The sequence below is a fragment of the Leguminivora glycinivorella genome, chromosome 1 (genome assembly GCF_023078275.1).
Source record: "Leguminivora glycinivorella isolate SPB_JAAS2020 chromosome 1, LegGlyc_1.1, whole genome shotgun sequence".
Classification (NCBI taxonomy): Eukaryota; Metazoa; Arthropoda; class Insecta; order Lepidoptera; family Tortricidae; genus Leguminivora; species Leguminivora glycinivorella.
The window spans coordinates 26,099,015-26,115,377 of record NC_062971.1 but is presented as its reverse complement, the minus strand read 5'-3'; the positions used below and the strand labels follow the sequence as shown (position 1 = coordinate 26,115,377).

General features: G+C 37.1%; 1 protein-coding gene across 2 annotated transcripts in view; it reads left to right on the top strand.

Annotated features, from left to right (window-relative positions):
* LOC125226893 (ATP-binding cassette sub-family G member 1-like) overlaps window positions 1–16,363 on the top strand; it is a 61,889-nt gene that overhangs the window by 6,431 nt on the left and 39,095 nt on the right. Inside the window, exon 2 of one of the 2 annotated variants that reach the window (XM_048131061.1) lies at window positions 11,775–11,948. In XM_048131061.1, coding sequence (XP_047987018.1) covers window positions 11,825–11,948 — 124 coding nt within the window. In that variant the 5' untranslated portion in view covers window positions 11,775–11,824. Of the gene's footprint in view, window positions 1–11,774; window positions 11,949–11,982; window positions 12,109–16,363 lie in introns of those variants that run through there. The other variant, XM_048131071.1, reaches the window with a different exon arrangement.

The following is a 16,363-nucleotide window of genomic DNA, read 5'->3' as shown; positions in this document are numbered from 1 at the left end:
ATTAAGAACTTCTGCCCTTTGCCTTTGACTGGTCATTGTTACACAGACAGCGACAGGCGGCTCACGTGATGTGAGATCATCAGTTCACTCAAATTATCCGATCCTTTCTCGAAGATGAAACATAATACTGCAAGGCAAGTATGGTCGCGCATTAAATGATAAAAACATCTGGCCGTCCCGATCACACTTACAAATAGTGCGGTAGGAACGGCATGATGTTTTATTATTGCGCTTACCATGCTTCCCCGCCTGGTTTATTTTATGGTACAGTCGAGTTCATAAATATGTGTACATTTTTTCACCTTATTGCATCCAGTTAAGGTGAAAAAATGTACATACACCGTGTATTTTTTGTTTTCCGTTAAATTTGACACGTCGTTAGGTTCGTTATCAGGAACCACCTTGTATATATGTCGCAGTAAGATAGATAAAGCCGTTATATAGTTATAACCCTAGGGATATAATTATATGTCGTAACATAGTTAAACGAAAGCGATTTATTGCTATCTTACTAGGAAAATAACTATAATACGTTACTAGTTTAGTCAAATAGTTATATGACTGGATTCAGTTTAGTGAAATGATTGTAGACAGGAGTGTGGCGGTGCGGCGGAGGTATAGTTATAACCCTAGGGATATAATTATATGCGTTAAACAAACAAACCACAGTGAAGAATTGTTTAGGGCAAGAATTTGTTAATTATTTCCAATTCAATGTGCTTATTCTCTCTAAACACACAGACGGATGGACAGAGTCGCGACATAAGGGTTCCTTTTGATTTTTTTTTGGTATAGAACTATAAAGAACCGGGACTCCTGGTTCCAGTCCCACTTAGAGACGTATTATAATTATATCCCTAGACTAAGTTTAATCCAGTGATATAATTATATAACTAAACTAGTACCTACCGTATTATAATTATATTCCTAGTAAGATGGTTATGAATCGCTTTTGATTAGCTATGTTACGGCATATAATTATATCCCTAGGGTTATAACTATACCTCTGCCGCACCGCCGCACTCCTGCCTACAATCATTTCACTAGACTGAATCCAGTCATATAACTATTTGACTAAACTAGTAACGTATTCTAGTTATATTCCTAGTAAGATAGCAATTAATCGCTTTCGTTTAACTATGTTACGACGTATAATTATATTCCTAGGGTTATAACTATATAACGGTTTTATCTATCTTACTGCGACATATATATCACTTTAAGTTAAATTCGCCAAAAAAATGTTTTTATAGTTTCCATACATAATAAATGAAATAATTAGTGTGAGCGACCCTTAAGAATAATATTCAAGTTAGTGTCAAGTGATTGACGGCACATGTCAAAAAAAATAACATTAGTAAGTGGTAAAGGCTGTCACACACGTGTTCAGTAATTATTTTTATTTTTTTAATAACTCCATAACCGTAAGAGTTAAGACGCTAGTTTCTTAGAGAAATTAATTGTATTTGATCTAAAGAACCTTCCCTTAAAGTTAACGGAATTCAATAAAAACAGGGTGTATATTTATGAACTCGACTGTAGGTAGGTAGTACCTATGAAGATTTTTTTTTATCATGCAGAAATGTCTGTATATAATAATTCACACCTCCAGCGCGACCTACTTATTGCCAGTCCAGCCGCTCTGACCAACTGTCTCAGTCAGTCAGGCATCCAGTATTCCTTTTATCAGTCGTTCTTTTAATTTAAACAAAAACTAAAATTGAAAACTTATCTATAATGACCAGATTTTATTTATTTTCATTAGGGCCACTTGCACCAACGAAACTGGACGTTTTACCCGAGGGTTAACCCTCCATTTTATATGGAATTTGACAGATAGCCCACTAACCCCTGAGTTAAGTGGTTGGTGAAAGTGGGCCAGTGTTCTTATTATTCAGGGTGTCTTAATACATTTTGACATGTAGGATTAGATCCCCAAAACACCCAATACACGAGTAATGAGTATGCCCTTAGGCCAGTGCCGTTATCTATTTTGGTTGAAAGGTCAAACAGCAATAAACATGTCAGAAAGAGTATAGTATCATAGCATGCCAGGGTTAGCGAATTAGAATCGAGAACATCGTTAATCATATTCGGTAGACGATAATGAGTTAATGACTGCTTCCTCGCTTTGGCTGACTGCACACCATTCGTTCTGCGTACACCCATAATACTCAAATGCACGTTGATTGTTTTAATCTATAACTACATGTATTCTACGCATGGTATACCTGCAATAAATAATATAGACTATAAGTAGTACTCTTCAAAATCCGTTAATAGTTATTTGTTATACAAGGGGGCAAAGTTGTATTTTAACGCCGAGTGTGGAATTGAAAAACGAGCAAGTGAAAGGATTCTATAGTTGAACCACGAGCGTAGCGAGTGGTTCGAGAATAGATTCCTGAACTTGTGAGTTTTTTAACACACGAGAAGTAAAATACATTTGCACCCGAGTGTAACACAAAACTTTTCCCCTCACTATAGCGAGGAAACTACAACGCAAAAAATGCGTTTATCACTGCTTCCAGTAGTTCCACAGATGGTAAATCATCTTTATTACTAGATTCACCTACTTTCATCAATTTTAAAGCAGTTAATTTGACTTTATTCAAGGTCAAATTACTTTACCCACTAGTGGATTAAATGCGTTTTTACCCGCTGGTATTAAAGGACAAAACACGTGTTTCCGAGCTAGTGAGGGGAAAATTATATGACACGCTCTTTTCCCTCTACAAGTGAGGTCGTGTCAAATCTCTTTGCGGATTTTGAAGAGTACCTACCATAATTGTTATTAACTGTATGGAATATAATAATAGTTAATAAGAAAATGAAAATTAGGGAAAAAACTATAATTTCAGATCAATATATTGGACCTTTTTGAGGTTAACTGTAACTATTAATTATACGAAAATATTGGAAGTTACAAAAAATTATCGCGAAAATCGGCGTTTTAACCTTCGAGAATATTGTAATAAAAATTTAAAAGCCTATTAAAAAAATGCAGTTGGGCTCGGCTATAGTACATAATTAATTACCTACGTATTGATTTCAACATTTTACACCGATTACCTACACCTAACGTTTGACGTGGGGAACATTATCATTTAACGTCTGAAGCACACAAATAAAGCGAAGTGTCCATTCTAAAATAATAATAGAACCCGAATAAATAGATTATTTTTTTCGTTAACTTACACAAGTGTACAGTACAAACAAAACTTTGAACTTGTCAAATTAACATCAAATTACTATGCCACTCAAGGGGATGACATGCAACTTTATTGTTAGTTTAAAAAATAAAGAGAACCTTGAACTGGTGTAGTGAAACAATATTTTAATGAATCGGTTAACTAAATCTTATGTTTTTTATGAAACAATATTATTAGGTACTTATTTTGAAGACAATGCTAATTAAAAGGAAAAACTGCGACTGTTAAAATTTTATCAGGAACTCTTCAATTGACAAATATTCGTTTATGTCAACAACTTTGTATCATCTTGTTAATTAGCTATCATAAAATATCAACAAATTTTCGATACGTCCAGATACGGATATTTATGATTCGCTTCCTACTGATGAGGTTATAGACACAACAAGGACGATTACCGAATAATATGCTTATTATGTAAAGAAAAATGTGTGTTGATGCCGTAATGGTCTATGTCTGCGAACTTGACCTTTCTTCTGTAATTAGTCAATGTTTTGAATCTATTGGCCGTCTTTGTTTGAAAACCGTCTCCTTGACACTGACAGATCCGATCCATATCGCATCCAGATTTAAAATTCTTGACGTTTTAAAACAAAATCAGACTCTGTTTAACAAATATGAACACTTAAACCCTGTGCTGTTTGCAATGTTTGGTGCAACCACAATAAGTAACGTAGGATTCTATAGAGGTACTTCTAGAGTGATATTTTGTATTCAATATTTTATATGCAAGTAGATAATAATTTGTCGTCTTCAACTGACCCTTTCATGTAAAATAAAATGAAGTAATAAATACACCTTTTATAAAAGGAGAAAAATTGTCCCTATTGAATTACGAAACTTCTTCAGTGACGAACTGCAACAAAGTAGGAAACTGGTTTACTTGATAGCAAAAAAAGATAATCCAGCCTCAACCATTGTGATGAACTGTTTAGATGGTACCTACTTATAGTACTTATTCGATAAGATCGCATTACAGCCGAGATGCAATCAGAGCCATTTCAGCACCCAACATTAATCATTCTTGCTTAGTTTGCATCATCATCATCATCCCTGGGAGTATAATAGCACTCTGTATTTATTAGTCTTGTGGTCTTAACTCATAAAGGCTTTATTATTTGCCCATAAATGCTATGTAGGTGTTGCGCTTATGTCGTTTGTTTCATTGTATGTGTAAAGTTTCATTACAGCTCAAAACGTAATTATAAGTACCATGAGAATGAAACTCCGTTTATGGGTAGGTAGGTGAATTCGGCTGAACTTGACATAGACATAGACATAGACATTTTATTAATAATATTATAAATATTACACGTTCATCAATAAAATTATTTAACAGCAATTAAATTAAGATTATTACAATTTCAGTCTAGTTATAATTTCGAATATTTAATTGAAAGATGCATTCATTGATTATATTACATATGATATGTCATTTAGATTTGTTAATTTGATTTTATACATAATTATTATTTTATTCTAATATAAGTTATTTGGTAGGTCAAAGAAATCTTTTATGTCATAGAAGGAGTATTCTAAGAGCCACCTTCTTAACTTTTTAGAAATTGGTGGGTACTGCCTGCATTTTTTATTTCTGCTGGTAGTTTGTTGAAGACTCTAGGTCCTATGTGAGACATGATTTTAGACGACTTAGTCAGTTTGGTAGTATGAGTTTGGAGTTGATTTTTCGAGCCCTGTCTGGTGCGAGTGATTTTTTTGAACGGGTAAGAGTCCAAATTTTCATTGACGTGCTTTGCCACGTCGTAAATGTACTGAGAAGGCAGTGTGAGAATATTGTTCTTTTTGAATAGGTTTTGAGCCGGAGTACGAGGTGGAACGGAAGATATAATGCGGACAGCTCGCTTTTGCAGAATGAAGACGCGTCGCCATTCGGCTGCCGTAGCCCATAATTCTAAACCGTAACACATAACTGAGTGGAAAAGTGAGTAGTAACACGAACGGAGTTCTTTGGAGGGTAGGACTCGGGATAGTCGACCCAAGGCATAGCATGCACCAGATAGTTTACCACATAAATTATCTATGTGAGCGTCCCATTTGAGACCGAAATCCAGTGTGATGCCTAAAAATTTGCTGTGTTGTACCTGTGGTAGTGTAGTGCCATTAATGACAATGTTAAGCGGATCGGGAGGTCTCCCACCAAGGTTAATGTGGAGGATTTGTGTTTTGGTTAAGTTTAACACTAAACCGTTTACGCGGAACCAGCCGAGCAGTCTATCCATGTCCGACCTGTGCGGATACTTGCTGCGCACTCCTAATTAAAGTGACGCATTACTAAACTAGTGGCTCTGTGAGCTGTAGACCTTCGCGACATGCTTAGAGAACGCAAAGCTGAAAAATATTTAGCGATTGTCACGGTCAAATCACGAAAGTAACAGTTTCAAGCGACATAATACTCGTACGCTATAGGCACTTAACTCAAACCCTTTCATGGCAATAACTGCATTTAACAAAATTAATAAAAACTGCGGAGCTATCATGCTTGCATTGCTGCCCCCCTTGTGGATGCTTCGCCTTCCGTCTCACATTTTAGTTTTGTTATAAATTTTTGACGCTATTTAGGGTCGCAAGTCGCAAGAAAACCCTAACCTAACTTATTTGAAATAGGTGCTGGGTTGTTTTTTTTCTTTGACCTCCTTCGCCCCCCGAGCCCCCTTATGCCTGCTCTGCCCCAAGTCATCCATTTTGGTTTTGTTATCAACTTTAGTTTTGTAAGCGTGTCAACGCTAGCCCGGGAAGTGGGCTGCCTATTTTCGCTCTTAAGTATGTTTAGACACTTCATCGGTATTTCTATTTAGCGGGGAGCTTCGCCCCCCGAGCCCCCCCCCCCTTATTTATGGTTTTAGGGGTCGCAAGAAAACCCTAACCAAACTTATTTGAAAAAGGTACTGAGTTGGTCGCCCCCCGAGCCCCCCTTGTGACTGCTTTGCCCTATGTCGTCCATTTTGTTTTTGTTATCAACTTTAGTTTTGTAAGCGTGTCAACGCTAGCCCGGGAAGTGGGCTGCCTATTTTCGCTTTTAAGGGTCACAAAAAGACCCTAACCTAATTTAGTTTAGACACTTCATTGGTCTTTCTATTTTGCCCCCCCTTATTTGTGGTCTTAAGGGTCGCAAAAAAACCCTAACCTAACTTATTTGAAATAGATACTGGGTTGTTTTTTTTTTTTTGACGGGGGGCTTCGCCCCCCGAGCCCCCCTTATGCCTGCTCTGCCCCAAGTCATCCATTTTGGTTTTGTTATCAACTTTAGTTTTGTAAGCGTGTCAACGCTAGCCCGGGAAGTGGGCTGCCTATTTTCTCTTTTTGTGACCCTAACCTAATTTAGTTTAAACACTTCATTGGTCTTTCTATTTTGCGGGGGCTTCGCCCCCCGAGCCCCCCACCCCTATTTATGGTTTTAGGGGTCGCAAGAAAACCCCAACAAAACTTATTTGAAATAGGTACTGAGTTAGTTTATCTCTTTGGAGGGGGGCTTCGCCCCCCGAGCCCCCCTTGTGACTGCTTTGCCCTATGTCGTCCATTTTGTTTTTGTTATCAACTTTAGTTTTGTAAGCGTGTCAACGCTAGCCCGGGAAGTGGGCTGCCTATTTTCGCTTTTAAGGGTCACAAAAAGACCCTAACTTAATTTAGTTTAGACACTTCATCGGTATTTCTATTTGTCGGGGGCTTCGCCCCCCGAGCCCCCCCTTATTTGTGTTCTTAAGGGTCGCAAGAAAACCCTAACCTAACTTATTTGAAATAGGTGCTGGGTTGTTTTTTTCTTTGGCGGGGGGCTTCGCCCCCCGAGCCCCCTTATGCCTACTCTGCCCCAAGTCATCCATTTTGGTTTTGTTATCAACTTTTGTTTTGTAAGCGTATCAACGCTAGATCGGGAAGTGGGCTGCTTATTTTCGCTTTTAAGGGTCACAAAAAAGACCCTAATTTAGTTTAGATACTTCATTGGTCTTTCTATTTTGCGGGGGGCTTCGCCCTCCGAGCCCCCCTTATATTCGCTCTTAAGGGCCGCAAGAAAAGCCTAACTCGTGTTTTGATTACAACTCAAAAACATTTTATGTATATTGCTACTCGTCGACCTATAAGGACTGTACTGTTACTGTTCTGAAAGAAGCATGGGACTCCAAATAGTATTCATATTATTTTCTAGTTTTTAGTACACTTTCTGGTTTAAATAAAACCGTTTAACTTAAAAAATCTCCGTCCGGGGGTAATGTAAAATCAAAATAAAAACGCCAGCTTAGCGTGTGTGAAAAATGTTTGTTTGCACCAACGATGTTTGATAAATGCGAAATAACTAAATCTTATAGACATCCCGCATTTGAGGATTTCATACCGAGAAAAGATGGGCAATTTCTGATATCCTCGCAATATTTTAATGCTAATTGAGACTCATGATTCTTTCTGAACAGTAATAAGCATTTATTTCAGTAGTAACAATAACGCCATCTAGGATTTGAGGATTGATACATATCAGGTCATAATAAGTTGGTTGTATTAAGTAAAGACTGTCAAAATTTCAAAACTGAGGTTCTAAATGTTTTAGCCCTCTGTCGAGAGATGGCAGTCAATGTTGACTGAAAGAATTTTATTATATTTTTTAGAGCTCAAATAAATCAATTTATTTATTCAAAAAATGTATTGTCAATACATCTGGTTTATTCCCTTACTTTTTGAAGACGTTTACTCATTTTTCATGTCAAAAATGATTCAACTCAAATAGTATGAAATTCAGTCGAACACATGAAAATTTAAAAAAAACATATATTTTTTTAACCTAAACGGGCTTTGTCTTTTTCCTCTAGCTTAAAGATATGATATTAAAATTCTAACATAAAAATACAAAAATCAAAAACATACAAAAAGTTATGGCACCCAGGAAATTGGAACTCAGAATCTCGTGACTGCAAAGCAGAAGGTTTACTACTGCGCCACAGCGAGTCATACGTAGGCAGGCGAAATTATGATACTTAACCTAACGAATAAATTTTACATATTTATATACCGTCTAAACTCGTGTTTCAAAAGGTCTGAATTTTTGAAAAAGGACTCTATCTACATGTATCTAAAAGACAAAACTTGTTTGATATCAATTAGGCTATTAGTTAAGGCGCGAGGCAGCATGACTTTGTCATTTTGAGCAATTTCCAAAATCTGGGACGACAAAAAAATTGTATGCAGTCATAGAATCTGGTCACAAAATTTCACGCGAATCAGTTCAAAATTGCGACCTGTAGAGCGAGACATCCGGACATACAAAAGCATATTGCTCGTGTTAAAACGTAGACCTTGCTATCGCTGCGGTCAACTAAAGGGAACTGACTATTATTACATAAGAATGTGATGGATGGATAGATACATCGTGAGTTTAATTTTATTGATTTCTAATAAAATATATGTATTAAATAATATTTTATGTCAATGGACATGTGAAACAGCATGCTCAAGGTAGGCATTGAACTTAATTTCATTAACGCGGATATAAACAAAAAAAAACTTGCTAGTCTCGTTTCAAACTAGTCAAGGACTATTGTTTGGATCACAAATTTTGAATGTATAATAGGCATCATTATGTAATTTGAAGATTATACTTAGTTGGCGCCTACCACCTTATAATAAATATTAACCAATGAAATTTATATCAACTATGTTTTTATTATTATCATTTTAGGTGTCAAAGAAATAGTAATTATATCCAAGATTTAGAATCTGTTACATGACCAAAATTTTTTTATCTAATAAGTATTTGAATACTATACTAATAGTATTATTAGTACGTGCTTTAAAACATAACAAAGTATTCTTGTATCCATCGTGCTAATGATGATTTAACCGTATTTATGAATCGATTACATTACGCCGGTAAAACATAACAAACTAGAATTTCATCGTATTTATAAGCTCAGGCCAAAGTTGCCTTAGTTTTTTTCACCGAGTGCAAGACTAGTTATTGTTGTTGCATAAAAACTGTCGATCTAATCCTTTGTAATCATTGCAGAGTGTTCAGACACGATAGCTTGTACCAAACTAGTTTGTTGAAGTTTGGTAGGTAGCTGCCGGCATAATACCATCTAATTAGGTGTTTTATATAGGTACTTTACTACCGGTATTAAAATAAAAATATATTTGCAATATTCCAATGTGTTACGTAAACGGAAAAAGACTATTAATAATTTTTCAACATGTTTATTTTAAAACCCTCCGCCTAAATGGTCACTAGACAGTACTTTACATGTGTACAGGCATCATTAAATAGATTTTTCACCACACCAACTGATACAGGCTTACTTTGCTATTCGTAAACAGATAGAAAAATTGCATTTTATACACAAGAGTGCAAAGTAATTTCATACAAATTTTAACTTGATATCTTGATTTGGCTGGTAGAAATTACCTATAAATGATGATTTTGAGTTATAAATATTGAACAAATTGATAGATTTGATTTAGTTTGATGTTTTATAGTCAGTATTTTGTTCGTGTTGGTGTGGTGAAAAATTTTGTGTTTCACTCGGCGGCAAAGTTTGTGCCTTGAAACCCTCGCAACGCTCAAGATTCCACTTTTTGAACCACTTCGCTACGCTCGCGGTTCAATATTGGAATCTTTCGCTTGCTCGGGCTTCAATATTGACACGTGCGATTAAACAACAACTTTGCCCCCTTGTAAAACATACTTATAACTATTGTCACGTTGGTGATGGCCAAAATTGCCATCGAAAATGTCTTTAGTTTTGTGTCATCATCTATCTTGCAGTACATTTGACGAAGACTCTTGTCAGAAATTTAATAATGATTTTTGTTTGTGTGTTTTGCCGACGATGTGAATTGTGAAGTCAACGTCAGAAAAACAATAAAAGTGTGACGAAATCTATCAATTCAGTAGGTCAAAAGGTATTTTCACATCACCTATTCCAAAAGGGTACATTTTTGCCTGCCGTGGAAATGGCTTCTGTACAAGGATTTTATTTTAAATCGCTTGCTTTCATAATCGTAAATAACGTAATCGTTATTAACGATTATGAAAGCAATTTCCATCTTGGGCGTTAGCACTTGAATTATTACGCTTTACGCTTAGGATTATATTTTAGAATCATTCGCTTCGCATAGTATTCAATGATAGGATCCTTTGTGTCCGTCAGGATGGCGTGAGAGATGTCTGAATAGTCACAAAATTTGCACCAAATAACTGTACCTAAACTGTACTAAACTGTACCTATAGCGAAGAAAACTGTACCTCAAGCAATCATGCATTAAATAGATAGTTACATAGACACGCCGTTCTGACGTCAGCTTGGCGCGCATAGCCGTGTATTGCCCCAACGTGTGGTAACTATGTTCTGGAACATATATCAATAAACTGTACCTAAACTGTACCTCACTAAACTGCCAATAATAACATTTAAATCACACGTGATATCGGTCAATTCAACAATTTTTTTTACTGCTCTCATATAATTAAATTAATGACATGTATGTTTGCCGATAAATTTGCAACAGGCGCTTGTTTACATGTAACACTAATGTGGTAGATTATGCCGATCACGAATTGGATTATATGGCCACAAGCGGCGCTGTCGGCCTTTCGCTCAATCAGAGATGCTGCTAAAATCATCTGTAAATATGCACAAGGCCTAATGATGATGATTATACTGTAAAAATATTATATGTATTACGAGAAAACAAGCGCCTGTTGCAAATTGATCGGCAAACATACATGTCATTCATTTAAGTAAATGAGAGCAGTAAAAAAAATTGTTGTTCATTTGACCGATATCACGTGTGATTTAAATATTATTGGTAGTTTAGTGAGGTTCAGTTTAGGTACAGTTTATTGATATATGTTCCAGAGCATAGTTCCCACACGTTGGGGGGATACACGGCTATGCGCGCCAAGCTGACGTCAGAACGGCGTGTCTATGTAACTGTCTATTTAATGTTTAATTGCTTGAGGTACAGTTTTTTTCGCTATAGGTACAGTTTAGGTACAGTTATTTGGTGCAAATGTTGTGACTATTCAGACATCTCTCACGCCATCCTGACGGACACGATCCTTTGCTTCGTTCTGGATTTAATGTACCTACGCCCTCGCCGTAAATATGTTATTTTGCTCCCTAGTAACACAAGTAGTTTTGAAAACTAATTGTACCCAACATACAGAAAAACCCACGTTAATACTTTTACTAGTACCAGCCGCTATGCTCGCTAATAGATTTAATTACTCCGACCGGAAGCCCTTTAATTATATTATACGATTAATCATACATAATAGTTTTATATTTTTATCAGTCACCGTTACTTATTTAGTCGTTTTCACATCGTCACTTAGATATTATGTTTATTATTGTATTCATTATGAACTTAGTTTTGTTATAGAATGTTTTAAAAACTCAAATCCGAGAGTTGACTTCTACGATACCCATGGGAGGAAAGGGTGGAGTCTTAATTACTACAAAAAATAACCGTTATATTTATAGCCTGCGGTAAAAACAATATTGAAAATAAACAATGGTGGAAACGTGAAATTTATTTAGAAAATGTTTTCCTTTTTAGCCGTCACCTCGCTGTAAAGGAATGTGGACTTACACGGGCCGCTGGTGACAATGTCTGGCATGGAGGTCGGGGTGAACCGGCAGCTGGGCCGCGCGCACTTGTCGCACCTGCCGCAGCGGCCGCCGCTCGACTTGAGCTTCCAGGACCTCACCTACACCGTGCAGAACGGACGCAGTAAGTGCTGCAATATTACTTGCTGTATTGTCAAGGAATGTGGACTGACACGAGCCGCTGGTGACAATGTCTGGCATGGAGATCGGGTTGAACTGGCAGCTGGGCCGCGCGCTCGACCTGAGCTTCCAGGACCTCACCTACACCGTGCAGAATGGACGCAGTAAGTTCTACGATCAACTGTCGCCTGTACACTTGAGCTCAACTTTCAGTGCCACTGTTAGAGCTGAAAGAAAACAAAATCGTGACATTGCAGTATCAGGTTGCTAGCCTATCACTCACACCACAATTTAATCCATATCTCACAGTCAACTTCTTCGACACCCACAGGACGAAAGTGGGTGATGAAATTGTTAACCCGTCCCCAATTATACCTACTAGTTTTTAGCGAAATACATGGCTAAGATGCGTTTAAAGCTGATAGGATTCGGCTACGACTGCGTATTACTGAACCGCTATTTAGTTTGGGATCAATCCCATCAATCAATCTCAAGATAGCTGTCACTACATACGAACTTTAACGTATGTAAGTATATGGTAAATGTTTCTTTGCTATATAAAGTCGCTAATCTCTGTCTCATCACGATAGAGTAATAACCGTAATAAAATTACTTTCTATGTGTCTCGTTAGCTACATGCTATGTGTCAATAAGTTAATAGTACATTGTGCAACAAGGGGAGGAAGTTGAATATTACTAACGAGAGTAAATTAAATCGCGACGGCTTGCCGGAGCGATTTAAAGACTCGAGTTAGTAATATTCATACTCCCCGAGTTACACACAATGTTTTTCATCACACTCGCAATGTAAAAAATATGTAAATAGATGTAAAAAAGTTAAGTACGGTACAAGAAATTTCATTATTCCCTTGGGAGAACGATTTTTCTATAACTCACGCTCCGCCTGCGTGGAATAGCACATTTAAAGTGCGGGTGTGACGAAAAAGTAAGTTACACGCTAGAGAATACGTCAGTGTCAAGCTCAACGATTTTTGATACCACAGACTGCGCAAAGGTCGAATTTACAGCCGCAAATTAATAATCCTGACGAAAATATTTTAAGCGGGTTACTCACGTATTAAGTAGATATAGCGTTCGACATGTTTCGGTTCAATTTCGAGAACCTTTCTCAAGAGTAGCGACACCCCGCCTTTACATGTCGAGAGTGCGACGCATACTGCGGGCGCTTGCTCGGTGCGCGCGGCTGCTGAGGACAGGCGCAGGGGGGGTCGGCGGCGCGGGCGACGTCACCGTGGCGAGATCGGAGCTACCCACTATGTTACTTTTGTCAAAAGCAGGATTGCACACAACACTTATTACGTCACTTGTTAAGGGTGCGTTTACACTGGGGACCGACGTAGTGCCTAGAACTGTTTTCCAACTAGGTGGCACCGACCAACCACTGTCACGATTGAAATTAGGATGACGACTAAGCAGTATGCGTCGCGCTCTCGACATGTAAAGGCGGGGTGTCGCTACTCTTGAGAAAGGTTCTCGAAATTGAACCGAAACATGTCGAACGCTATATCGACTTAATACGTGAGTAACCCGCTTAAAATATTTTTAAATATGTATGAGTCTCACGGGACTTTTATAGTTAAAATCCTGACGAACTTGTATAATTTTTGGATTTTTGAAACAACCCTGTTTATCATTAGGTATTATTTATTATTTTTAACCGTCGCCTCATATCTCTCAAGAAGGACGGTTATCAAGTCGTCTGTATGTTTTTTTTTTTTTTAAGTTTGTTCCTCGATATCTCCGTCGTTACTGGACCGATTTTGAAATTTTTTTTTGATTGAATGTATATGCATACAGATTGGTCCCATTTTTCTCAGAACCCAGTTCTAATGATGGGATCCTGGAGAAATCGAGGGAACTCCTCAAATCTGAAAGGCATACATATGGTGATTTTTGTATTTTTAAAGGAACAGCATGAATTTACGTCCAGAACAGTGACATTTGGTGCAGTGGAACTCCTGATGATGGTCAGAACGGAACTCCTCAAATCTGAACGGCACGCTTATAGTGACTTTGGTATTTTTATAAGAACAGCATGCACTTACGTCCAGAACAGCGACATTTGGTGCAGTGGAAGTGCTGATGATGGTCAGAACCGAACTCCTCAAATCTGAACGGCACGTTTATAGTGACTTTGGTATTTTTATAAGAACAGCATGCACTTACGTCCAGAATAGTGACATTTGGTGCAGTGGAACTGTTGGTGATGGTCAGAACCGAAATACGTAATCCAACATTCGCAAGTAGCTTTCACCAGAACCCCAAAGGCGGCGGTTTTTTTTTCTTAAAAATTATTTTATTAAGATACATACAGTATGGGTAGATAGTATCTACATAATTACTTGTTATGTTATGTGTACAAAGCGACACACTTTTTCTGGTTTTATCAAAGTAAGGTCGGGAGGTTGTCGGTCTGCTGCGCCTTGATGCAATGTATTGGTTAAAAACTAGGTTATTTTCTATATATTTATATCGCAGCCATTATAGCATTGAAGGTATTATTATGAGATATTACATTATTCATAGATAATTTTAGCTTAGAAGCGTTAGGTCGTATGTTACTCCCATGGTTGTTTAAGTAAGTAATACTTAGGTAAGTACTTATACAGTGTGTGTTATTCCATACGGGCGAATATTTTAATAATGATGAGTATCGGGCCCAGGGAGCCTAACCACAGAATATATAGCCTAACTACATTTTTTTTATTACATGAGATTTTTTTTCATACATAATAATTCAGGATGCAATGTATTACGTCCACGTCAATTACCCACGTACCTGCCTAATCGTCATTATGACATGACGTTGCCGAATGGCACAAACGCTCACGAAACGAAACGCTAGTAGATATCTATCTCTATCGCTCTTGCGTATTGGCGCGACAGAGCCAGACTGCGTTTCGTTTTCGTTTCGCGTCGGAGAAATGGCATTCGGCTACGGGGCCTGTCATGTATACAATACAATATTGTATCATAATCATAACTTTTGGATATGTGTCTATTCTTACTTTATTAACTGCTGTATGTCATTTATCAACGCAATATTAATTAAGTGCAAGCTATTTTTTAAGATTTCGAAGAGTTGGTCTCATCATTTTCTCTTCATTTTATCTTGTACTTTTACTTATCAGATTCTTATAAGTCTTAAAATGTAACCTTGCCAAATATGTAATGACTAAGGCTTGAAAAAACATCTTGAATGACCCGAATAGACAAATGAGTATCATAACATTTATAACATCTATGTTTTATGTGGAACGTCCATATAAGATCGTGCCGTTTATGTACCTAGTCAGATGCCATAACCAAAAAGAAAGAATTATAGTGTTATAGAGGTTTATTGTAAAACCTACGTGTTCACAGTACATTTATTTCCATATTTCAACACTGGAATAAAACTTTTAGAACCTCAATTTAACCTACGAGTATATCATATCACGAATCTACATCTAAACGAACATCCATTGGTTTATTTATTCGAGGTAGGCACCTTTAGTCCGTTTCCATTTCACATTATCCGATCCGATATCGGATGTCGGAAGGATTTCAATTGAATAAAACCATGATGGCGCCTGCAATGTATGGGATATTGGTCCGATATCCGACATCGGATCGAATAATATGAAAACGCAGGCACTTACCTATACGGAGTTATTCTATCTATCTTTGCCATACATAACTAACGTGGCATTTGGCTGTCGACATTGGGTCTGCGGGAGGGAACGCCGCGCCGGTTAGTCAACAGCTAGAAAGCATTGCACGTGCCGGGTAGGGATGGGTGTATAAGTTATATCGATACGTGATTTCATATTTTTTAATAAAAATTGCTACTATTCGATATCGGTATGTATTTATCCCCCGACATGCTTAACTCTTTTCGTGTCAAATAAAATAAATTGTGACTTCACGCTTTTGCGCAAAAAAGTGCTCTGGATAGGTACTACGAAAAGTTGGTGTACAATTGAGGAGTGTCTTTTCAAAAGGACTTATTTCTATAAGTAAGAAAACAATTCAACATTTTGAAAAGACATTCCTCAATTATGGAACTTGGTCTGTTTTTTTTTTTGGTTCACCAACAACTGTTTACACTGGCCTATAAAATATTGAAATTTATACAAGCAAATGGTTTACAGACTAAGTGCAACAATTACTTACAGGTAAACACAGCATGCGTTTCATACAAAGAAATACTAGAAAAGGTCCCGCAAACAATAACTTAACTTATTAATATATAATTAAGGTAATTGATAGTTCTACAGATGATTCAGTGCACTATATGTGGATAGATAACTATGTACTTGCTGTTTAAATCTACTTAGCGAGTCAAAATAGTCTTGTAATAGATATAGTTAATAAAAGGGTTAAAGAGGGGTGTTGCTCACGATTATTCTGTATTGT